Source organism: Telmatherina bonti (genome assembly GCF_933228915.1).
Source record: "Telmatherina bonti genome assembly, chromosome: 2".
In the NCBI taxonomy this organism is placed as follows: domain Eukaryota; kingdom Metazoa; phylum Chordata; class Actinopteri; order Atheriniformes; family Telmatherinidae; genus Telmatherina; species Telmatherina bonti.
The window spans coordinates 25,594,225-25,618,511 of record NC_136620.1 but is presented as its reverse complement, the minus strand read 5'-3'; the positions used below and the strand labels follow the sequence as shown (position 1 = coordinate 25,618,511).

General features: G+C 36.9%; 4 protein-coding genes and 1 long non-coding RNA gene across 7 annotated transcripts in view; 3 read left to right on the top strand and 2 right to left on the bottom strand.

Annotated features, from left to right (window-relative positions):
- Nucleotides 1-636: 636 nt before the first annotated feature.
- LOC306768655 (interleukin-17 receptor A) lies at nt 637-1,827 on the bottom strand (the record flags this gene model as incomplete). The annotated part of the gene is made up of 2 exons (XM_079257070.1): nt 637-1,622; nt 1,707-1,827. The coding sequence occupies 2 exons, from the start codon at nt 1,825-1,827 to the stop codon at nt 637-639; spliced, it is 1,107 nt and encodes a 368-aa protein (XP_079113196.1).
- Nucleotides 1,828-7,628: 5,801 nt separating this feature from the next.
- On the top strand, nt 7,629-10,952 carry LOC306765681 (troponin I, slow skeletal muscle-like). The gene is made up of 7 exons (XM_079253165.1): nt 7,629-7,750; nt 9,171-9,203; nt 9,439-9,480; nt 9,741-9,872; nt 9,950-10,039; nt 10,132-10,302; nt 10,385-10,952. Exons 2-7 carry the CDS (start codon nt 9,189-9,191, stop codon nt 10,469-10,471), a joined length of 537 nt encoding a protein of 178 aa, XP_079109291.1. The 5' UTR covers nt 7,629-7,750; nt 9,171-9,188; the 3' UTR covers nt 10,472-10,952.
- Nucleotides 10,133-24,287, bottom strand: part of LOC306765720 — a 24,480-nt gene continuing 10,325 nt past the window's right edge. The window contains exons 3-4 of the long non-coding RNA XR_013771576.1: nt 10,367-10,457; nt 10,133-10,272 (exon numbers count right to left, since the gene is read on the bottom strand). This is a non-coding gene — a long non-coding RNA (uncharacterized lncRNA). The remainder of the gene's footprint in view (nt 10,273-10,366; nt 10,458-24,287) is intronic.
- Nucleotides 11,103-14,153, top strand: LOC306765704 (troponin I, slow skeletal muscle-like). 2 transcript variants are annotated; one of them, XM_079253188.1, is made up of 7 exons: nt 11,103-11,176; nt 12,349-12,376; nt 12,606-12,647; nt 12,755-12,886; nt 13,131-13,220; nt 13,484-13,657; nt 13,773-14,091. In XM_079253188.1, exons 4-7 carry the CDS (start codon nt 12,782-12,784, stop codon nt 13,857-13,859), a joined length of 456 nt encoding a protein of 151 aa, XP_079109314.1. In that variant the 5' UTR covers nt 11,103-11,176; nt 12,349-12,376; nt 12,606-12,647; nt 12,755-12,781; the 3' UTR covers nt 13,860-14,091. The 2 variants fall into 2 exon arrangements, with proteins under 2 accessions (XP_079109314.1, XP_079109315.1); XM_079253189.1 differs by lacking the exons at nt 11,103-11,176; nt 12,349-12,376 and having other exon boundaries at nt 12,611-12,647; nt 13,773-14,153.
- Nucleotides 24,019-24,287, top strand: part of LOC306765640 (troponin I, slow skeletal muscle-like) — a 7,756-nt gene continuing 7,487 nt past the window's right edge. Inside the window, exon 1 of one of the 2 annotated variants that reach the window (XM_079253124.1) lies at nt 24,019-24,194. The gene's annotated coding sequence lies outside the window, so the exon portion shown is untranslated. The other variant, XM_079253125.1, reaches the window with a different exon arrangement.

Genomic DNA, 24,287 nt, shown 5'->3' with positions numbered 1-24,287 from the left:
GAAGAAACACACATTTAACCCTGTAAGACTCATTTTATTCCAAGATTGCCTTTAATCTAAAATGTAATGAATTTAAGTGAAATGATAAAAACCATCTCAATACAAACAAATCCATTCAATTAGCCTTAAAATGAAGCTTGTGCAAATCAAAAGTGGCTCTAAAGCATGTCAAAAGATACAACGTACATACTATATCAACATAAACATAATTTATCATAGCAAAGAGATAACATTTAAATGCCCATGTTATAAAATACAAAAAGTCCACAGTTCATTTCATTTGGTCAATTGGTTATAAAAGAAAGATCATCTTCTCCACAAAAAGTTAAGTGCTTACCTTCTCCAGAGCAACAAAAACCTACAAACTTTGCCCAGAAAGCTGAACTTTGACCCCAACAGTGTTTACACAACCCACAACCATCAACCACAGGGTTCTGCTGTCTAAACTTCTCTGAAACTGTATTCTAACAGAAAGCAGCAATAATGTGTGATATGCAGACATAATGAAGCATGCAGCAAACAGATGCAAAATATGAAAAACTAAACGATTAAAGAAGCATACATCTGCATGAATCAGTCACATGACTTTTTTTTTACATTCTGCATGTAATCATGTGATTTTTTTTTTTTACCCAATCACATCATGAAATCTTCTTCATAAAAATTTTGAGATCCAACCTCTCTGAAGCAGTTGACCCTGCAACCCTTGGTGTTAGGGTTGACCTCCATTGTGGAGCACATTTTAAGAGTTTCAGTCAGCTGAAGACTGGTTTCATTTACATTAAAACCAGTGTTCCATGTCTCCTCATGACTGACAAGTTGGTTTGAGTTGAACAGACAACAGGTCGGGAGGCTTTTGATCAAAGTTAAGCCTTCATCAATTTCATAATTGGTCGTTCCATCCTTTAAATTTGTGCTGTCCAGTAATTCATCCTCAAACCACTGTGGATTCTCCAGCTGATGAGCACGGAAAGCCTCAATAGCATCATGCAAGGCTCTGCCAGAGGGGCACTGATGGTAATTATTCTCTGAAATGCCATTAATTTGCTTCACTCGGCCTGGTTCATGTTTTTCTGTGTCCAAGATTCTAAAAAAGACCTCCTCAAACTGTTTCATTAGCTGGTATCGTATAGTAATATCAAAAGGGGAAGGAATATCTTCTTCTGAAGAAATGCCATCAAAGTAAGCCACAATGTACCTCTTAAATGAAGTAGAGTGGATGAAATGAGGGAGGAGGAGTGCAAGGGATGGAGTGAGCATGTCACCAAAATGTGAGCAAGCATCTTCTCTGAGAAAAACCTTTTTGTCTCCACACATGGCTCTCCATTTGGCTTGCACTCCTCGTGAGCAAAGAATTAATATCTTATCTGAGGAGTTTTCTATTTGTTTTTTGTGCCAGTCTAACCATTGGATGCTTCCCAACACTCCTAATAAGGTTGAATCAAGCAGGTCCAAGACCACTTCAATGCCACATTTTGTTGCCAGGAAGGCAGAGAGCTTGAGAACGATGTTTTTGTATAAAGGATGGTCGAGGGAGTAGATGATGAGGACGCGTTTCCTCTCTTGAACTTGAAAAACATCCCGTTGTTCCTCAACAGCAGATGAAGATGTGTTCAGATGATCTGAGTGATGAATAAAATCCTTAATTATTTATCTACTGATGCTGCAAGATTTAGGTAAATAAGTTAACATATTAGAAGCGTAACCTTCATGAGATGTTCTCCAAAGCAAAAAGGCAAAAATACCAGCCCCAACAACCAGCAGTCCCACACAGGTCTGTATGCTATAAGGTCCTAGTGGAATATCTAAATAAATATACCAAAACATGTATTAAAACAATATTGCTATTTAGTCAAAGCCTCTGATATGAGTTAAATTTAAGGGGTAACACCCTCAAAAAGCATTTGCATCATATCAATAATAAAAATAGGCTGGTATAAATTATACTCACCTTTGCAGTAATTAACTGTTTTCTCCAACCTCTCACAGTCATTTTTGCAACCTATAAAAAATGGCTGTATCTTCAAAACAGGCAGAGTAAGATGAGCTCCTGTCACTTCATCTCTGCATGGAGTATTACTTCATTATGTGTTAGGGTTGCAACATCAAATAAATTCTCACTTACCATTACCAACACTTCACATGCTGAGGGCTGAGGTGAATCAAACTCAAATGTAACATTCAGAAGTGTCTTGTTTTCCTATTAGTGCAATGAAGACAGAGTACATATTTTTATACTATGGCCCATACTGTAAACTAGGGATGTCCAAAGTCAGTCCTTCCTTGAGGGCTGCTGTCCTGCAGGTTTTCAGGGTCTCCAAACTCCAACATCCCTAACTCACCTTGAATGGATCCAACAGCCATTGAAGTTCTGCAAAGTTACTCATTAATTTGAGTCAGGTGTGTTGGTGCAGGGATACATGGAAAACCTGCAGGACTGAGGACCAGCACTGGACACCTCTGCTTTAAACAAGCCAAAAAAGAAGTTACTCATCGTTTGAGAATAAAAAACTGATATACTCATGGTGTCTACCTTTGATATGGTTTTTGTGAGATCAATATCACCGTTCTTGATGGAAACGTTGTAATTCTCTGAGTACTGTGATGTTGCAAATGTCACAACAATGCAAATTTTAGGCCCCTCTTCAATGGATACAGACATTTTGGGAGTCCACTGACTGCCTGGAACGTCACAAAAGAAATATAAGAAGCTGACTATATACATACATATGTATATATATATATATATATATATTTATATATATATATATATATATATATATATATATATGTATATTTATATATATATATATATATATATATATATATATATATATATATATATATATATTTATTTATATGTATATATGTATATATATATATATATATATATATATATATATATATATATATATATATATATATATATATATATATATATATATATATATATATATATATATTTATATGTGGATATTTTATGTAACAGTTAAAAAACAAACATTTACCATTTTCCTGACACACTTGGGACCCTCGAATAGCTCCATCATCACATCCTGGCATTAATGGGTAATATTACAATTACGTGGGTTGAAGTTATAACTTGAACAACCAAAGTGTTTTTGGTTTGTAAATAATTAAATTTCATAGTTGAAGAAATCAATATAAATTTGGACTGTGGTAGTAATAAATTGCTAAATAAATATATGTATATATATATATATATATATATATATATATATATATATATATATATATATATATATATATATATATATATATATATATATATATATATATATATATATATATATATATATATATATATATATATATATATATATATATATATATATATATATATATATATATTTTTTTTTTTTTTTTTTTTTTTTTTTAAATATTCATCTTCATGGTGATTTGAATGTTTTGGGTAAGGTATTGTAGCTTAAGCTAAATATATTTTTTCAACTGTTCTCTTTATTTTACAGACCAAACTATTATTTGACAAACATACTAGTACACACAAAAACATCAATAATGAAAATAATTTTTTAGTTTCATTCATAATAAAACATACAGGATATAAGACTGACTCACCTGGGATAATAATTGACTTATTGATCTGCATTCCATTCTTAGGTTCTGGTAAATTGGAAACTGTCACGGTATAGTTATGTCTTGGCTCTACGATGACATCCAATGAAAAGTTCCACTGGTACCAATAAAAAAAAACAGATAAACAAATATATATATATATACATATATATATATATATATATATATATATATATATATATATATATATATATATATATATATATATATATATATATATATATATATATATATATATATATAAGTGAGGTAAGTATGTTAAAAATGGCTTTGAGGATGTGATCGAAGTCTAAGAAATAAGCATTCAAAAGTTGCTTGAATGCTCCCAGTCTGATTTTGCTCGGGTATCAAATTCCATAACCATCTGAATTGGGATGATCATGTGCATCGGAACCCAAGGGATGTTTCTGAAAGGAACTCATTAGTCTCAGTTTAAATACCCAGCAAAAGACTGAGATGACAGCTGGGAGGCCAACATTAGTCATAAACATTTGATTCAGCTGGCTTTGGATGTGAACAAATACTGAAGTGACATGCTCTTCTGTCTGGCTGAACATCAAACATGCTCCAGCCAACTCAAGGCATTCAAAGCATTGATTTTTCTTCTTTGTTGTAGAATGAAAGCAAAAAACAAGCCAGAAAACACAAAGCAGTCAAGTGTCTTGCAGCCTTAATTAGTAAGAGACATGATGGAGTGAGATTTGAGTTATCAGGGCTCAGAAAAGATGGTATTCATGAACAGACCAGGATGTATCAGAAGGTGTCGGTTTGCCATCACTGAGGCAGGTTAGAGAAAAACAGGTTTGGTAAAGAGAAGCAGCATGTTGAGCTCAGTGCAAACCAGAGAAATTCTAAAGATACATTGAACTTACTGACAGTGTTAACAGGTCATATAGGAGGAAACCATGTTAGAAATGTGGCAGCAGGTTGTAAAGGTCAGTGGTTCAACAGCTATGGTTGCTGAGCAGAGAGTTCCAGGAGGACGGAGTGAAGCAAATTAGGAAGTAATCATCGAAGAGGTGTGAGCATTTCGCCACGTGTGGCAGTTTCAAATAAGAATGAGGTCAAGTTCTTTGCCTTCTTTGTGAGTTGGAGAGATGCTGACTGAAACTCAAATTAATGATTGGGGACAGGATGTCATCTCTTTGTCTTCCAGTGCAAAAAACATCTTGTCCTTGTGGACAACAGATAACCACGGAAAACTAAATGAAACACAGTATAATACAAAAACAGCAAAAATTTGAAAGGCTTCATTTCAAAGTAGTTGAAAAAAACTAATGTCACGTCCAAAATACCAAAATATTTTGGGCTTTGAGCGTTGGGCCAAAAAACAAAAACAAGGTAAAAGGACAATAGAGTGATGTTAATAGAGTTAATGGAGCTAAGTAGGCAAAATAATTATAATAAAATACTTCTATAAGCTTACCTCTCTGTTTTTGTATAAATCTGTCATATCTATACTTCTGAATCCTTCAAGTTTGTAAGAAAACTGCACACACAAACGTTGATTTCCGTTTTCATCTGCAATATTTATCTCTGATCCATGGAGGGCGTGAAAAGATCCTATGAACAGAAAACAGTGTACATATGATAAAACTGTTAAATCTGATTTCCTTTTCATAATATATGAGCTAAAACAATTATATGTACTGACCAGATACTGGCTGCACAAGCTGCAAAGAGAAATTGTTTTTCTTTCTTTCTTGAAGTAACAGAACAGCAGATTTTAGGATTACTCACCATCCCCCTGTATTTTCCAAGCCACTTTCAAAACAGGAACAAGCTTATTTTTATCCACATTGATTTTCCCATGTTCACGATGCCACAAAGGCCCAGTTGGAGCATATGCATTGTCAACCTTGTCATTATCTGAGCAGTTATCTGACATTTAAAGATTTCATATTAATATGTGTCATAAACATTTTAAAAAAATCTTCTGTAGTGGAGAAAGCAATGTACTCAAATACATTATTTATTTACCTCAACATAACATATTAACTTCTTACAATGCTTTATTTAAGGCATCAGGAAACTTCAAGTTACTTGACAGAATTAGATTATTAAAACAAAAGAAAAATACATGAAGTGAAATGAAAACTGACATATGACACTTACCTATTTGGCAATGATCAAGACCCTAGAAAAACACAAGATAAATGAAGTTTTGACAAACTTTAATGACTTTGCAAAAGTAGAATCCTCACCGTTTGGCTGCAGTTCTGCTGCTCCTGCAGAATCTGAAGACATGACAGTACTGTGAGTGCAGCAGAAAAGCTAAAACTTAAAAAAGAAAGTTGGGTCATTATCTTATTATAATACAGCTAAGGCAACTTCACAGTGCTTGTAAAAAAAATGGGAGGGGGTGTCAAAAAGTTTGAGCAAATGAGAAAAAAAAATAGTCAGCTTGATTTAGAAAGTTAGTTCAATAGCTGGAACACAAAGAAAGCTCACTGAGGTATGATTTCAGACAATTCAGTTTGCTGCATTTTTATCAGGCACTGAAATCTGAATAGGAAACACAGACAGGAAGTGTGTCTCTAAATTCGTATGCAGCTTTTAATCTCAGGCACAGAGTGAATAATGAGTGACTGCAGTGTGAATTTGTTCTGTAGATTGAATCAAACCATATTTTACAACATCATAAAGTCACTGGGGGGCAGTATTTGACAAATGTATAAAGACGAACTGTATATTACACAGGATACATTGAAATTTGGAGGCTAAAAACAGGTTAACAGCGACATGTAGAAGAAAAAGATTACAATATATTGGATATATTTATCCAGTTTTGAGAATTAAACTGAATGTGTGGGTGGGCCATCTGAAAGAAAAGCACAAAGGCCCACCCAAATACTTCAGAAAATATGCATTCACGTTTAGAGTAACTGCAAGCAATAATGCCTGAATATAGAAATAGTGAACATCTGAGTTCAGAGGAACAACAGTGAAAGCCAATAAAGCTTTCAACATTTCATCCAGTAAAACTCCAACTATTCACTGACTGGTTACCAGGGATTACAAACTATAGGATAGAAATGTAGTCGTGGCTATGTGTTAATACCTGCTGCATTGTCTCAGTGACTGTCTACTGAGGAGCACTAAGCTCAGATGTATCAGCTTACATAACACCGAGACCCGCAGACAGACAGAGCCACTGAAATCAGACCAGAATAGACTGCATAGACTGCAGGGGTCAAATCTGAACTCTCCCTGTGCGTGAGAGTGGTGTCATGGCAATTATGATTCAGGAGACAGGCTGGTATTCTGATCCAAATGTAAAAATACACTTTATTTCGTACAACCATTGTGATGTGATATTTGCTACATACAGCATTGATGGCAGAGCTGTTAGCACTATACTTGCTGATAGAGATTTGTTAAATCACAGTCTTTAGCTTTCCTTAACTGATTTTATACCATTTTTTACACAATGAAAATTTCCCTTGGTAAATTTAATATACATTCCTCAAATGTGTTCATTCCTGGCATGGTTTACAGTAAGTTTAATCGCACCCATGCTTTCAATCCATGTATATGATTATGAGATGCAAAACACACCAGATCAGGATGAAACAAAGCTTTTGCTGATTTTCAAGTGGTGCATAAAAACTCCATACTGTTATTTTTTTAAGCTTTGGCGATGGCATTGTCAGCTTGTTTGTCAGCAGCTTTGGTCCCAACTTTGCCAGTCAGCTTAATGCCTCCTACTGACTCTGAGGAGAATAAAAACTGATTTTCATTACTATAAAAATGCCTTTTTTAAAAATAACTTAACTTTGATGTTATCCTCTGCCAGAACACGCCATGGCACAATTTTAAAAAGCACACGTGCTCTGTGGTCATGGCATCTGTGAAGAGGGTGTCTCAGCTGTCAGTTAGGTGAGGGACGTGTGAGGTGTGCCCTTGTGCAATACAATCACATGAAAAATATAGGTCACGGGTTGAGGGCAAATCAAAAAGGCATTGTCCACTATGATGCAGCTACTGTCAGGTGGACAGGGGGTCTATTTTAACGAGCCAATCACACGATGGTTTGAATAGATAGATCTTTTACTAATAACGATAAAGTGCTTTTGCTTTACCTGATCAGCTGCACAACTACTGCCCTGTCTGTTTTCCTTTCACCTTCAAGGTAAGTTTAATATTTACCAGACACTAATATATACCAGGAGAAAATAAAAAGTCAGTAAGTTTTGGTAGGGGTGGTGAATGGAAGGTTTAACCTGACCTTGCAAGATAAAGAGATCAAGAGGAGCGCCTTCTCTCCTACTGTGACAACAGCTCAGGCATTTAAGCAAGTCTCTACAGTATTTGTCTGGGTTAAGTTGAGTCTGGCTTTAATTTAGTAATGAATACTGCATGCATATCTGCATGCCCCTGACACAGATACTGTGCTGGTATTTATGTATGGGAATCCCAGCCAAGTCGTTACTTTTGTCAAGGTCTTTGTGCAACTTTCTGAACATAGCAGGCTGACTTTCACTACACCTCGAATTTCTCACAGAACTCCAGATCCTCACACAGAGGAAAATGGAAGATGAGGATCAGACAGTCAAACTTAAGTTTTGGTCACTGATTTGATTAAAGTTGATTATTTACTTGTATGAACTGCAATCTAATGTGAGAGAGGCAAGTCTACAGGCTTCTTAAAATTGTCTGCGTATTTGCTGTTTACCCCGACTTGGCCCTCAGTCTGGTTGGCTTTATCTAAAGTGGATGATAATGTCAAAAGCACTGACCTGCTTTAACTTATCTCTCACACCTTTGCCTGTTTATAAACATATAACACCATGGTTAAATTTATAGCGTTATATAAAAAAGTTCTGGAAACGTTTGCCAGCTGCTGCCACATATGACAGCAGAAAGAGACAAACAAGACAATTTACTTCAGTCCAATCCATTTTCCACTTCATTTATGAGAGACAGTTCAGATAATACATTTTCAATCTTTAAGATTTAAAACAGGATTCAATATGAATATCATAAAGATCAGGTTGAGAAGCTTTTCTTGTAATCTGTTTAGTTGCTCAGTCGAAAAGGGTTTGGTGTTTTTCCACTTTTGGTTGCCAAATGTCTACTTTTTTTTAGCAACATCAATGCAACAGCGGCTCCTGTAACACAGAAGAATTGGGGCCAATGTCGATTATAGCTGTCAGCCCTTTTTTATGATAGAGCAAATATCTGAGAAGAGAACAAAAAGTTCCTGATGACGTTAAGATTAAATAATTCTATCAAACAGTTCGAGTAAATCTAAATTATTCAGTTGCATTACTTCAAGTAGCAGCTGTTTTATATATTAACATGCAGATTATCATTTAAAAGAATGCATTGTTTTTTTCTATAAACCGTCAGGGGAAAAAGAAAAGTAAGATGGCGCTGGTTATTAATAGTCATCTCGTAATTACATTTACCAAACAATGAGCTTATAAATGAACATTTAACATAGAAGTAATAAAGATTTTTTCAGAAAGGGCACCTTTTGTCAAAGTCTGTACTTTAGGATGTTCTTCAACACATAATAATATTCAGTATGTTGTGTTGCTTTTCCTAAGGAGCTACAAGCTGCTGCCATGTCTGAGGGGTCAGTGTTGGCCTTATTTATTTATTTATTCATTTAGTCATATTTATTGGTTATATGTATATACACACTGGTTTTCATGTTATTCTATTTTTTTTTTAATATTACATGTTCATGAAGACCGGTGAGTCAATATCTTATGATTCTTTCAGCAACTGAAAATTTAATAAATGTGAAAAACCATTTACAACAACTTGTTCAAATGCATACTTGACTGTACTAATGTGCTTTATTTTTCACAGAAAAAATCTAAATATTCAGCAACACGCCGACTTCAGTTAAAGGTAACTTTATACTTGTAAAAGACTTTTATATAAAAATCTGAACTGCTTAGTCCAATGAAGGGTCGTGGAGAAGCTGGAGCATATACACATGTATACACATATATACACATGTATATATATAAATATAAATATATATATATATATATATATATATATATATATATATATATATATATATATATATATATATATATATATATATATATATGTATAAATATGAGGCTGATTCATGTATTTATTGAGTTTTTCATATTTTTCAGTCCAAGCTGCTGAAGAAGGCAGCTTCTATGTTGGTAGTTGAAAAAGAGGAGAAAAAACTTGAGAAGGAAAGGGTTGTGAGTGAGTCCTTCCCTCCACTGAAAATGTCAGGTCTGTCAGTCCAGGAGCTGCAGGTACTGCCACATCAAATAATAATAATTCATTCTTTAGTATGCCATTCAATTTTTATTGGTTTCTTTCTTCTTTACAGGATCTTTGCAAAGAATTACATCGCAAGATTGATGTTGTGGATGAGACACGTTATGACATGGAGATCAAAGTTGCCAAAAACGAGTCTGAGGTATACTGCAAGTATAAGTCATAGAGTATTCACTTCACCTTACTGAAGTATTTATTGTTGTTTAACTTAATGTGAAATGGTTACATTCACAGATTCAGACACTTAGGATGAAGATCATTGAGTTGAAGGGTGTGAAGAGGCCTAGCTTGAAGAGGGTAAAGAAAACCACAGATGACATGCTGGGCGCAGCAACTGATGCTTCCAAACTTATGAAGGCTGATTTCAAGGCCAACCTGAAGACGGTGAAGAAAGAGGAAGAAAAGGTAAAACCAAAACATGTACAAAGGAAAAAAATATTACCATAGCCATTTAAAATTCACTTTATACATTTTTTTTCCTTTACAGAGGGAAGAGGTGACAGACTGGCGTAAGAACGTGGAGGCCATGTCTGGTATGGAGGGCAGGAAGAAGATGTTTACTGCGGGACAATAAGACAACACAGATGTTAAATACATTTGTTAGCAAAACACCATCTTTCATATGTTACCTTTCAGTCTGCAATGCTGGAACTTTTCCCTCCTCCCTAATTACGCACTCTTGTTTGTCAACAAAATTACAGTCAAAATTTGAGAAAATTTACATTTCATGATCAATAAAACTATCTTTGAATTAGTTTTATCGTGACAGAATGTAAATTTTTATGTAAAAGGTAAAAACACACTGTAATACTGTATTCTTTGAATAGTGAAGTTGTGCTCAAGAATAGTTTATTTGCTTTGTAGGAGCAGTACTTATAATGCACAGATGATGGCGCTGTCTATCTATTTGTTATACATGTGATGCTGAATAAATAATCAGGACCATATGCTTGAATTATCACCTTGTTTTGTTGTTTTGCTTTGTACAAATTTTAATAAACACTTTAATTCTTTCAGTGCCATTAGTAATATCAAATAAAACAGGCCATAATGACTCAGTTCTGTGCTTATTGTTTTGTACACTGCTGCTGTGAACCTGGCATTTGAATACAAGTGTAGTGATATACAGTATACTGGCTGTCAGGACAGGAGTGTCTATTTTAGTTGGCCACTCACAGAAGGCAATAGGATCTATTAAATTTGAGACTTGAGTTTTCTTCTTGTCATTTAAAGACAGAGACTGAGAACAACAACTTGTTTTTCTGCAGAGACAGATAAGGTATGTTGATTTGTCCGCACGAGTTGTAACAAAGTGTCTTGATCATAATATAACATAACAAATTTGACTTGTTGCATTTGTGTTTAAGAATGAAAAAAGAAGAAAGCGCTTTTAAAAATGAATGGATTAGAGCAAATCGTCAAAAAACAGCAACAGAATGCAGCTTTTTTGTGTTTATACAACAATAAATGTTTGCTATACTACTAATATGTAAGGCAAAGACACATTTGTGTTCCAATGTATGAATTAACTCAGGTTATTTTAAAATTGACTTTAGAAATAAGACCATATTGAGTAATTATTATACATTTTTCATTCTCAAAATGAAACTGTAAGTATTTTTAATCGGGCTGTGGTGCAGAACCTCTACCTGTCCTGATCTGGGTGGTTTCCAGCGGTGGCGACCTCTGTGGTTATGAGTCGGCTGGCTCCTGGTGTGAATAGATCCCCAAGATATTGTCTCCTCACAGCAGTGTTACGCCAGATGTTTATTTCTGTAATAATACAGAATGGTGGGGGGTGGATGCATGTTGTGTGTGTGTGTGTATGAGTGACTGACTGTGAGAGAGATTATGATCAGGTGAGTGCTATAATAAATTGTTAGAAGTGTGTTTTTATGTGGAGAGCTTTGCAGTACTTTTTTGGATGAAAAGCGTTTTACAACTAAAATTGGATTTCATTTAATTGACTGATATTTTTTTATTACTATGATTAAAAAAACATGATTATACTCTATTCCCAAAAAGTTAAGGTTATTCAAATCCAAGTTAAATTCATGCAAAATGTAACGGTACACTAACATTATATCATCAATGTAGGGCTTTTAGTTAGAATCACGCGGGACTGATTCCTGCATCTAGAACAGTTTACTGAAACAATCGCTAATGATGGCAATTTGTCAAAAAATGACGCTGTCTCAATAAAGTCATGTGTTTCGTATCATCTTAAAATGTTAACAGTATGATGAAGAGGACTTTTTCAAAAGTTTAGAAAAGATCAAATCAACTTCACTTGTTAAGGTTATGGTGCATTTTAGGTACTGTTTAACGTTATGCAAAAAGCCAGATATCCTTCCTTTTGTGAGTGTGTATATGCTGCTAGTTATGTTGCTGCTTCCATCTTTAAAGATGTTTTCTGACCTCATAACATGAAACATTACAATATTTTTACAGACAAAAGCCAAGCATGTCTGAGGCGTAAGTGATTATTTTTCTTATCTCCAAAAAATGTCAACCTTTATGTTTTGTACATAAAAATTGCAATTCTTCATTATTACATGTCAAAACTAAATATGTACTCATTCATTTTCTTTTTCCACATTACAATATCCACCACAGACCGGTAAGTTGTTTTGTAAAAGATTAAGCTAATCTAAGGTATTTTCTCTTTTATTCTGTAACTCACATTTTTGTAAAATGCTTATTTGTAGAGAAAGTCAAAGATCTCTGCATCTCGCAGACTGGCTCTGAAGGTATTGTCTTCTTTGCTTTTATTGCAACTGATGACAATCCTTTGCAACTTATGATTTGTGAAGCCAGGCAGAAGTCCAAGTTTGCTTTTTGTTTTAATACATTTTAGACAAAGCTTCTGAAAGTAGCGACTGGGATGTTGGAAAAGGAAAAGGAGGAAAAGAAGACAGAGAGAGAGAATATTTTAAGGGATAGACTTCCTCCGCTCCAGCTGTCTGGTTTGTCCATTCAGGACCTTCAGGTCTGTGCAGGTCACTGCATACTCCGCTTCCCTGTGAAGTAACACGACAACAATGTTCCAAACAGAAAAACATTATTTTAATTAATATAATGGCCAAATGTAGTTGGGTTATTGGAGATCAATAGTTATCAAGTAGCTGGTATCTCTCTTATATTGCTAACAGACCATACACTGATCTTTAACAAAAACTTTTCTAAAAGATTAACTAAGTTTGTCATATTTTTGTATTTTTTCTTTCTTGCAGGCTTTATGCAAAGAACTGCACCATAAGATAGACGTAGTAGACGAGGAGCGCTACGACATTGAACTCAAGGTGGCCAAAAACACCACAGAGGTGAGCATTCAGTGGAGTTAACACATGGATTTAAATGTGTTTTATCTTTATAACTGTGCTCATTTTTCAATGTCCATAAAAAACTTAATGAACAGCAGAATTGGCAGCATTATTAGAAATGCATTTTTAAATTGCACTTACTGTTATTCACAGCAAACTGGAGTCCTCTTGTGTGGTGCAAGATTTTCAGTCATTATCACTTCTTTGAATTACATATCTATGAATTATAAACATCACTTTTTTATTATTATTATTTATTGCAGATTGAAAATCTTTCTGCAAAAATCTTTGAGCTAAAGGGTAAGATGAAACGGCCTGCTCTCAAGAGGGTCAAGATTTCAGCTGACGCCATGTTGGGAGCTCTGTTGGGTGCAAAAGTTAAAGAGTCTGTGGATTTCAAAGCGAACCTAAAGACTGTGAAGAAAGAGGAAGAGAAGGTAAGTTTACCAACTGCACCAGAAGAAGGTAGTCTTTTTTATTTAATTATGTGCGATTACTCATCATAACTCGTGAAAACAGTCTCATAAGAAATTCTTTTCTTCACATATCCAGAAAGAGGAGGTGACTGACTGGCGTAAGAACGTGGAGGCCATGTCTGGTATGGAGGGCAGGAAGAAGCTGTTTGATGCTGGACAATAGATGAACATTTCATGACACTTAGTGTACAGACACAGTTTTAAGTAGTATGTCACAGCACACAGTTAACAAACATACTGTATATGTTTAAATGTGAATATGTGTGCAGATGAAGAAATATATATTTTGCTAAAAGATGTGTTGCACTTTGTCATGGCTTTAAGCTAAAAGCACCTATTAAATCTAAAATTTAAAACTGCATACTTTTACAGAAAGACTGTAAGTAACATACTTATTTTGGTCCTTGAAAACCATCATAATAAAATCTGTTTAAAAAAAGAAACAACACCAATGATCCCTTTGTTTTTTCTGTTTACTCCATGATCTGAGTTGCTTCCTGACGATATGAGTGTGATCACCACAGTCAAATCAGTGGTAGCAATAGTTCCAGCAACTAAAATTTGTCAGCAACAACAGCCAAGAAAAAAAGTAGCTAAATTATCTTTTTTGAATAAAAGCAATTAAGATTTGCATCAAGTTCAAACTGGTGCAACTAGAGCTGAGGGGTGCAAAGATAAACTCACTTCCAACTAAAGAACTTCAAAGAATAAGTACATGAAGGAATAGAAAATTGTGAAAAATTAATGAGACAATGATTGTGGCAAATCAGATTGTGGCAATGGAGTATCTTTTTTTATAATATTAGCAACATATGTTGCTAATATTGGGTGTATGGACAAACACTGATACCATGGTCAGTGATAATTCTAATGAGAACTGGCGTGCATTATTTCAGTATACAAGCACATGTAGTTCGGCAAATTAAATCACTGTAATATCACTTTGTTATGGGGATCAGCATAGCAACGCATTAATCAACTGATTAAAGTCAGTTGGATTTTGACAGGTGAAAGAAACACGCTGTAGCTTGACAACGGTTGTTTAGCATAAAAAGTACATTGAGGCTAACAAAATAATTCCTATACTTTAGCATGTTTAGCTAGTTTTGTAAAAAGAAAAAAACATTTGTTAGAAAATGCTTACTATGTGGGACAATTGTATAAGCATATTAAACAACTTGAATCCGTGCATTATAAGGTTTTAATCCACTGCATGTTTTGGTGCTCTGCACCATGCATTAAAACCGTGTAATGCACAGCTCCTTCTTGTTTAATCCTTACTGAATTCGAGCTTCCATTTTTTCTAGTTAGTTGCAGAACATAAACAAAAGCACAACCTTCTCTAAGTCAATGCAGCCCTCATCAATACACCAATGCTGTGGGAGCCATATTATAAGACATGAATGTCTGCGAATATGCTGATGTGTGCAGGCTTGATTGGCACTTGGGTGGAGGGTGTGTCACTTTGGGTGTGAACGCACACATTACAAATAGTTGCACTGACCTGAGCGCATCGTTTTGGCTGTAAGGATGCAGAAGTGGGGTAAGCTCGGGAGTAAACGTTTTGTTGAACACAGTTAGATGTTTTTGCTCTGCGTATTGTTTGTTCTTTGTAATTTATTTAAAGTAACTATAAAAATAAACAAACGCAATAAGGAGAACATACATCTTGGTGCGCGTCATCAATATCTCCCGTGTTTAGCCTGCAGCGGCTAAGTAGATAATGGCGTTGGACAGTCAGCCACAACACATTAGTCAACAAAAAAGTTTAATCTAGGGTTGAGAAGATGATCCGGGGATGCTGTTTTTTGAACTTGAATTCCTGGAATTTTTGTGGACAAGTTTTCGTTGTTGGAGAAGCGACGCATGGATTGCCGTGATTGGAGCGCATCATCCTACGTTCATCCATGTCAGGTTTGATTCATTCATTGCAGCCCTTGGAGTTTAAGGTATGGCTATTCTTGTATGAAATAGCTTTTTCTATTTAAATAGACTTAATTTCCCCTAGTAGGCTTTAGCAGTACAGCCACATTAGGTGGTTGTTCTGATTTGTTTTGCCTGTTAGTGGTGGTTATAGTGGTTGAAGCTATATGCTTGGGAGCATCGCCGCAGTTCTTGTTTAAGACAGACCGTCTTTTTCAAGACTGACGGTATTTAGATGCATAAATACCCGCTGCTCACCAAAATTGGGGTGAGTTTAGTTAGATGTGGGTAGGCAGTTTTAGAGGGGAATGTAAGTCGTTAAACACTTGGACTGTATTTTAATTTAATCTGACTTCTCATAGTTATCAGTATCTGTCACTTGGTAAAGGGCTGTATGAATTGAATATAGGATACGAATTTTGTATGACTTTGTTTATTTTTGGTGTTGGAAAATGGATCCAAGTGCAGGACATTCAAGTTCTGATGTTTGTGAACAAGATGAACAAAAAAGACAAGTAATACTTACTGCTAAAGGTTTGGGAAATAAAATTGAAAGACTTCAAGCAGAACGGAAAACAAAGGTTAATAACATAAAGGCTGTTGTAAAGGTGATTAAAGAGCTTATGCAAGATGAAGGAAATGCTTCTCACATTCAGTCTCATCTTAAAGATTTGTCTAAGCTGTTTGAAGATGCAGATCAGCTTCACAAAACTGTGATTACTCTGCTTCCTGTCGAGGAACAGGAGAAGCAAAATGTGTGGTTTTCTAGTGTCCACAAACATAGTTTTGAATTTATAGAAGATGTCAAGAAGTGGCTTTGTAATGTAAATGGCGAACCTGGTCAACATTCTAATGAGAAGAAAATGGAGGATGATAATGATGCATCAAGGCCACAGCCATTTTGTACGGAATTGGCTGATCCCCATAATGAGAATGAAACTGGTGTCTCTCAACATTCAGAGGGTAGTTCAACAACTGAAGATGATGTTCAACCCCATGATAGTGTTTCTAATGTAGAGAGTAAAAGATCAAGAAAAAGGAGTTCATTAGGAGGCAAATCCAGTATTTCATCTACCTCATCTGCACGTATTAAAATTGAAGCAGATGTAGCCGCACTTGTTGTTCGCCAAAAACTTTTGAAGAATAAACATGCTTTGGAAGAGCAAGAAGAACAACTTAGGCAAAAGAGAGAACAACTTGATGTGGAAATGGAATTGGCAGTTTCAATGGCAAAACTAAAAGTGTTAAGATCTAGGGGGAGTTCAGTAACGTCTGGTTCCGGACACTGTAAATCTGATGCAATGAATGATTTGCAGATTACTGAGCAAACATTAAATGTAGATGCCGAAACATATATTCCTGTAATGCCTGTGCAGACACCATTGGGTATTTCAGCAGGTCATCAGCAACATCAATCTGAAACGGGAGGAAGAGTTCAGAATGCGAGGCCAATGCATCAGACCAATGTGTACAATCAGCCAAGGCTGCAGAAGCAGCAGGGCACTCTGTTACATTCACCGTCACGTGCACAGTCGCAAGCTGCCTCCTCCGCAGCTTTAATGCAAAGTGATGCTGAGCATTCTAAATATCAGTATTGGCGAAACAAAATGAAATTACTTCTTTGCTAGTGGAGCAACAGTCTTTATTTTTACTCCCAAGAAGAGATATTCAGAATTTTGATGGTGATCCTTTACAATACCAAACCTTTATGAGAGCATTTGAACATAGCATTGAGGAAAGAACACCAAATGCTAAAGATTGCTTGTATTTTCTTGAGCAGTACACTAGAGGTCAGCCAAGAGAGCTTGTTAGAAGCTGTCACCATATGTCACATGATGATGGATATGCCAAAGCCAAGTCATTGCTGCAAGAGCATTTTGGGAATTCTTTGAAGGTGGCATCTGCCTACATGGAAAAGGTTTTGACATGGACAATGATAAAATCAGAAGATGTAAAAACTTTGCAGGCATATAGTTTTCTCTTGAGAAGCTGCTGTAATGTAATGGGTGAAGAAGGGTCAATGCACGAGTTGGACGTACCATCTAACATGCACATGATTATAAAAAAATTGCCTTATGAACTCAGAGATAAGTGGAGAAATGTTGTCTGTGATTTAAAGGAGAGGTTTCAAAGACAAGCTACATTTAAAGATATTGTAGAGTTTATTGAAAGGCAAGTCAAAATTGCAAGTGACCCTCTTTTTGGGGACATACAAGATCCTACAGTAGCTCTAAGAAAGGAAACAAAGAGCTCAAAGAGTAGATCTGATTTTAAGACAAAAGGGAGTAGCTTTGCCACAACTGTTCATTCAGTAGAAAGAAAAGTTGAACCTGGGGTAAAAGAGAAGAAGGATGTATCACTCAAGAAGGCATGTCTGCTTTGTGGAGCTGGACATACATTAGATGTGTGCTCTTTATTGGGAAAGAAAACACACAGTGCAAAAATGTCCTTTTTGAAAGACAATGGGGTGTGTTTTGGTTGTTTGTGCATTGGGCACAGGAGTAAAGATTGTCGGAAGCGCCTTTCTTGTAATGTATGCAATTTAAAGCATCCTACTATATTGCATATCTACCCAGTGAAAAGGGAATTTGGTGCAGTGCAAGTTAAAAGAGAAACTGACATGGCGAAGGATCATGATGTACTGTCTGTACAATCTAGTGGTCTTACTGGGGCCGGTGAGAATGGCTGTATACTTTCCATATTACCAGTGAGAGTAAAGTAAAAAAAGGGAGATGAGTCAGTGGTGACTTATGCCTTTTTAGATCCTGGAAGTTCGGCATCTTTCTGTACCGAAGGTCTTATGAATAGATTAAAACTTACAGGGAGGAAAACCGACATTCTGTTAAGGACAATGGGACAAGAAAGGGTGGTCGGTAGTCACATTGTCTCGGACTTGGAAATAGCTGGGTTGGATGATGATGAATTTTGTGACCTACCTGATATGTTCACACAAAAGATCATGCCTGTCCATCATAGCAATATTCCACAGCAGAAAGACCTGCAAAGATGGCCACACTTAAAGAACATCAAACTAAAGGAGATTGACTCAGGAGTGGACTTATTGATAGGAACCAATGCTCCCAAAGCCTTGGAGCCATGGGAAGTTGTTAGAAGTGTTAATGGAGGTCCTTATGCGGTCAAAACCATGCTAGGTTGGACTGTAAATGGTCCACTGAGAGGAGACAATGACCGTAATACTTGTGTACAACCTGATGTTAGCATCAATAGGATTTCTGTTGCAAGGCTTGATGAGTTGTGGCAGAAACAGATCAAGGTTGACTTTCCTGAATGTATTCAGGAAGAACAGCTTGGAATGTCAAGGGAGGATCATCTCTTTATGAAATCTGTCTCTGAATCAGTAAAGCTGATTGATGGTCATTACAGTGTTGGGTTACCTTTCAGAAGAGGTGGTGTGAAAATGCCAAATAATAAAAAGGTGGTGGAACAGCATGCTCTAAATCTTAAAAGAAGACTTAGTAAAGACAGTTTGTTCCATGCTGAATACAGCAGTTGCATGCATGATGTCATTTCAAAGGGTTATGCTGAAATGGTTCCAGCTGAAGATCTGTATCGCTGCGATGGTAGAGTTTGGTACTTACCACATCATGGGGTGTACCACCCACGTAAAAAAAAATCTTAGGGTTGTTTTTGACTGTGGAGCTACATTCCAAGGTACATCTTTAAATGACCAACTTCTACAGGGCCCAGAGCTTACCAGCACATTGATTGGAGTGATATCTCATTTCCGAAAGGAACCAGTGATTCTCATGGCAGACATTGAGGCTATGTTTCATCAGGTTAAGGTAGCCAGATCTGACTGTGACCTATTAAGGTTTTTGTGGTGGCCAGATGGAGATCTTAAGCAGGACCTGGTGGAATACAGAATGATGTCACATCTGTTTGGAGCTACATCTTCTCCAAGCTGCGCATGTTTTGCCTTAAGAAAATGTGCTGAAGACAACCAATGGCATTACAGTCAGAAGGCAGTCGATACTGTTTTGCATGGTTTCTATGTTGATGATTGCCTTGTGTCAGTAGGTTCTGAAGAAGAAGCATTGCAGCTTTATCGGGAACTCCGGGCTTTATGTGCTAAAGGAGGCTTTCAGTTGGTTAAATGGGTCAGCAATAGTCGCAAGGTGCTTGCCAGCATACCTCAGGAAGAAAGATCAAAGGAGGTAAAGGATCTGGATTTGGATATTGATTCATTGCCTCTAGAGCGAGTCCTTGGTGTGCAGTGGTGTGCCCAGACAGACTTCTTCAGGTTTAAAATCAACCTGAAAGACAGACCTGTTACACGGAGAGGTATGTTATCCATTATAAGTTCAATCTATGATTTTTGGCACCAGTTGTCCTCTCAGCCAAGGGAATTCTTCAGGACTTGTGTAGGAGACAACTGGGTTGGGATGACACATTACCAGATGATGCAATGCAAAGGTGGATGAAATGGCTAGAGGAGCTCCATCATTTAGAGGGTTTTGAGGCTGACAGGTGCTTAAAACCCCCCAACTTTGGAGAAGTGGTTTCCGCACAGTTGCATCACTTTGCGGATGCAAGTGAGTTTGGATATGGAACAGTATCTTATCTGTTACAGCATAATACCCTTGGAGAGGTGCATGGTTCATTTTTAATGGGAAAGGCACGTGTTGCTTCATTGAAACCGGTTACCATTCCTCGTATGGAATTAACAGCTGCTGTGCTTGCAAGCAGAATGGATAAGATGCTGAGAAGGGAGCTTCAGATGAAGCTACAGGAATCTGTTTTCTGGACAGATAGCACATCTGTGCTGAAGTACATCAGGAATGAGACCTCAAGGTTCAAAACATTTGTAGCTAATCGGGTGTCTGAGATACTGACACTTTCCAATGTGTCTCAGTGGAGGTATGTGAATACATCAACTAACCCTGCAGACATGGCCTCTAGGGGAGCTAAAGTGGAAGTTCTCTTAAAAACTGACACTTGGTTATTGGGTCCCAAGTTTCTTAAGCAGCCTGAAAGAGAATGGCCAGTAAATCTTCATGCATCTGCGCTGGTTTCACCACAAGATCCTGAGATTAGAACAAGTGTGTTTGTGAATGTAGTCCAAGCAGATGCGCAGATGGATTCAGTTATGCGTTTTATCAATCACTTTTCTTCATGGGTTCGTCTGAAAAGAATGGTGGGATGGCTTCTTAGGTTCAGGAGCTTGCTTTTGGATCTTGCAAAAAGAAGAAAGCAGCTGAAGATTACCCTCTCTCAGTCTGACCTGGATGAAAGGCAGCAAGAAACTGAACTACAAGAAGAGATGAAAACTGTCAAGGGTCAGATTGCAAGAGGTCCCCTTATGCTTGAGGAGTTTGATGCAGCTGAGACAGCAATTATCACTTATTGTCAGAGAAAGAGGTATCCTGATGAAGTGAAAGGCTTGCAGAAAGGGGAAGGTGTGAAAAGAAGCAGTCATCTTTTCAAGCTAGATCCTGTATTGGAGGATGGTATTCTGAGAGTAGGAGGAAGACTGGAAAGAGCATCTATGCCAGATAAGGCTAGACATCCTGCTATATTGGCTAAAGATCTCCATGTTTCTGATCTTATTTTGTATTATATACACCAGATAACAGGACATGGAGGACGTAATCATATGCTCTCCATGTTGCGGCAAAGATTTTGGATTCCAGGTGCTAGTGTTGCCATAAGAAGAATACTGTCGAAATGTGTTGTTTGTCGCAGATTACATGCTGCTCCAGGACAGCAACAAATGGCAGACCTTCCTGAGGACAGAGTTTTCCCTGATGAACCTCCATTTTCTCGAGTGGGGGTGGATTGCTTTGGGCCTTTTGAGGTCAAAAGAGGAAGGATTACAGTGAAGAAATATGGAGTGATATTTACATGTTTGGCTATAAGAGCTGTACATCTTGAAGTGCTGTCCTCTTTAGACACAGACTCTTTTGTTAATGCTTTGAGACGTTTCATTGCAAGGCGTGGACAAGTGATTGAGATGCGCTCAGACAATGGTACAAACTTTGTTGGAGCTGAGCGTGAGCTGAAAGAAGCAATAATGAAATGGAATCATGCTCAGATTAACAATGTTCTTCTTCAAAAGGGAATCAGGTGGATTTTCAATCCCCCCACGGGATCCCACCATGGTGGAGTGTGGGAGAGATTGATAAGATCTGTGCGTAAGGTGCTAAATTCCATACTGAAGGTTCAGATTCTTGACAAGGAAGGTCTCCATACTGTTTTATGTGAGGCAGAGGCTATTATCAATAGTCGCCCCATAACGAAGGCATCTATGGATCCTCACGACTTGGAAGCACTAACTCCAAACCATCTGCTGCTACTCAAGTCCAAACCATTGTTACCACCAGGAGTGTTTGAAAAGGATGAATTATATGCCCGACGACGATGGAAGCAAGCACAGTATATGTCGAATCTGTTTTGGAAGCGCTGGGTAAAGGAGTACTTGCATCAACTGCAGGAGCATCAGAAATGGCAGACCACCAGACGTAATTTCATTCCAGGGGACATTGTTGCTATTGTGGATGACTCTGCTCCTCGAAACTCATGGATGATTGGAAAGGTGATTCAGGTGGTTCATGATAAAAAGGGACTTGTGCGACAAGTTCGCATTAAGACCAAAACAAACTACCTGGACAGACCTATCACGAAGGTCTGTCTTCTTCAAGAAGCAGAGGACTCATAAGAGTATGTACTCAAGCAGATGTTGAGATATTGTGTTAATGTGGACATTTGCTTACATGGAAGGACTTGGATGTAAACTTTCACAGATTTGATTAATGAGTCTGTATTATCTATTTATGTATATAGTTATTTGATGAAATGTTACTTTGTTAATGAGTTTGTCTCCTACATGTTATAGTGATGTAATTAATCTGTAGACTAATTAGGGGCCGGAATGTAGGCGCCATATTATAAGACATGAATGTCTGCGAATATGCTGATGTGTGCAGGCTTGATTGGCACTTGGGTGGAGGGTGTGTCACTTTGGGTGTGAATGCACACATTACAAATAGTTGCACTGACCTGAGCGCATCGTTTTGGCTGTAAGGATGCAGAAGTGGGGTGAGCTCGGGAGTAAACTTTTTGTTGAACACAGTTAGATGTTTTTGCTCTGCGTATTGTTTGTTCTTTGTAATTTATTTAAAGTAACTATAAAAATAAACAAACGCAATAAGGAGAACATACATCTTGGTGCGCGTCATCAATATCTCCCGTGTTTAGCCCGCAGCGGCTAAGTAGATAATGGCGTTGGACAGTCAGCCGCAACACATTCTGAACTAATTTCTAATTGATGAAGTCAAAATCTCTCAGTTGCTACAATTGATTTTGCAGTATTACTATCTACTAAAGTCAAGAAGGGTGGATATCTCATAGTTTGAGATTTTCCCCCTCTTATATATAGTTACTGTAATGCATAGTAATTTGAAGCAAGTCAAAGGCTTGCACTTGGCTATTCTTGTTGCTGCCTACCTATCCCTATGTGAGGGCATGAGTTGCAGTCTTTTGTGTGAACATTTGACTCCCTTTTTCATCACTGACGCATTGAACTCTGCCTGGCTCACTTTACAAACCATTGTGCCATGACCAGCACCTGTCCTTGTTTCTCTCCTAGCCTAAATAAAACTCGACTAACCTTTGGCTTTTCTTTCTTACTTCAAAAGGGGGTCCTTTAATGTGTCATCACACTTTAACACTGTGTCATCACAAACATGTAGAACAATAGTGACGCAAATAAAAGCAAAATGTTGGACAGAGGATGTGCACCGAAAGCCATTCAACAGTACTTCTAGCTTTTTGCAATCAGGAGATGACACATGAGTAAAGGAATTAAATTTATCATTTTTAAGACTTTAAGACTTGGCCACTAGGACATGGGAATATATATATATATATATATATATATATATATATATATATATATATATATATATATATATATATATATATATATATATATATATATATATATATATACATACTTTTAAAAAAATCAATAAAGGGAAACAATTTGAGTTATTGGCATTTGTTTAGTAGGTCATCCATCTACTATATGGACATTTTGAAATCCTCTATGTAGCTCACGGCCAGTAAGGTTTGTTCTGGAAATGAATGTTTTGAACACATTAACACTGTGACTACTTTGATTTCATCCTTCTGATTCCTTAACAACTTGATCCAAGCTTTGACAAGCTGGAACTGGCTACTAGTAAATTGTGACACCGACCTTGCATGAGTTTCGCCACCTCTGTGAATGAGTCCTGTCACTTCCACTAACAGGTGCTGCAGAAAGGTTTTAAGATCCCCAAATATCTGAGCCTATAAATGAAGTTTTATTGCCTCCTTTGCTGCTTGAATATTGTTGGGAAGCTATGGGCCACGGTAAATGTCACGGCTGGTGGACAGACTGTGGCAGAAGAACAGACACAGCTCTATTTTAGTAAGACCATTCCCATTCAGAAGAGACACTATAAATTTGATTGATCTTTTTCCATCGTCTTTCAGAAAGTCGATGGTGGCTTCCTCACACACACTTATCTTCAGTTTGGAATTGCATCTCTAGGAGCTTCGTCACTTAAAACAGGTACTGATTTCCAAAACTTTTGCCTGGAGAAAATGGATGGATTCTGCAAAAGAGTGAGAGGTTTTTAGCATGTTAAAATACCTACTAACAGGT

Coding starts and splice junctions, on each gene's coding strand:
- LOC306765681 (XM_079253165.1), top strand. Junction 9,481..9,740: donor CACGCCGACTTCAGTTAAAG/GTAACTTTATAC, acceptor CATATTTTTCAG/TCCAAGCTGCTGAAGAAGGC. Junction 10,303..10,384: donor TGAAGAAAGAGGAAGAAAAG/GTAAAACCAAAA, acceptor TTTCCTTTACAG/AGGGAAGAGGTGACAGACTG.
- LOC306765704 (XM_079253189.1), top strand. CDS start 12,782: ATGTTGGAAAAGGAAAAGGAGGAAAAGAAGACAGAGAGAGAGAATATT. Junction 12,887..13,130: donor TGTCCATTCAGGACCTTCAG/GTCTGTGCAGGT, acceptor TCTTTCTTGCAG/GCTTTATGCAAAGAACTGCA. Junction 13,658..13,772: donor TGAAGAAAGAGGAAGAGAAG/GTAAGTTTACCA, acceptor TCACATATCCAG/AAAGAGGAGGTGACTGACTG.